At 70.2% G+C, this 409-nt stretch overlaps 1 protein-coding gene across 1 annotated transcript in view; it reads left to right on the top strand.

The window, feature by feature from the left end:
- Nucleotides 1–409, top strand: part of SIK1 (salt-inducible kinase 1) — a gene marked incomplete at its 3' end in the record, with an annotated part of 5153 nt that overhangs the window by 1831 nt on the left and 2913 nt on the right. Inside the window, exons 3-4 of the mRNA XM_012731109.1 lie at nt 59–238; nt 312–403. Coding sequence (XP_012586563.1) covers nt 59–238; nt 312–403 — 272 coding nt within the window. The remainder of the gene's footprint in view (nt 1–58; nt 239–311; nt 404–409) is intronic.

Raw genomic sequence — 409 nt, 5'->3', positions numbered from 1 at the left:
CGCGCCCCGCAGGAGAAGGGGCGCCTTTCCCTCGGTGGGCCCTGCGCGGCCGGCTGAGGCGCCCGGTGCTCCACAGATTACCTGACCTCCCACGGGCGCCTGGGCGAGGACGCGGCGCGGAAGAAGTTCCGGCAGATCCTGTCGGCCGTGGAGCACTGCCACAGCCTGCACATCGTGCACCGGGACCTCAAGACCGAGAACCTGCTGCTGGACGCCAACATGGACATCAAGCTGGCAGGCAAGGCCGTCCGCGTGGGCAGCCCCGCGCCCCCGGCCCGCGCAGCTCCGGCGACCGTTTCCTTCCCCCTCAGATTTTGGATTCGGGAACTTCTACAAGTCGGGGGAGCCCCTGTCCACCTGGTGCGGGAGCCCCCCGTACGCGGCCCCGGAGGTCTTCGAGGGGAAGGAG

This window comes from Condylura cristata, unplaced genomic scaffold (genome assembly GCF_000260355.1).
Source record: "Condylura cristata isolate star-nosed mole 26May11 unplaced genomic scaffold, ConCri1.0 scaffold00003, whole genome shotgun sequence".
Classification (NCBI taxonomy): Eukaryota; Metazoa; Chordata; class Mammalia; order Eulipotyphla; family Talpidae; genus Condylura; species Condylura cristata.
This window is presented reverse-complemented; position numbering and strand designations above follow the sequence as displayed.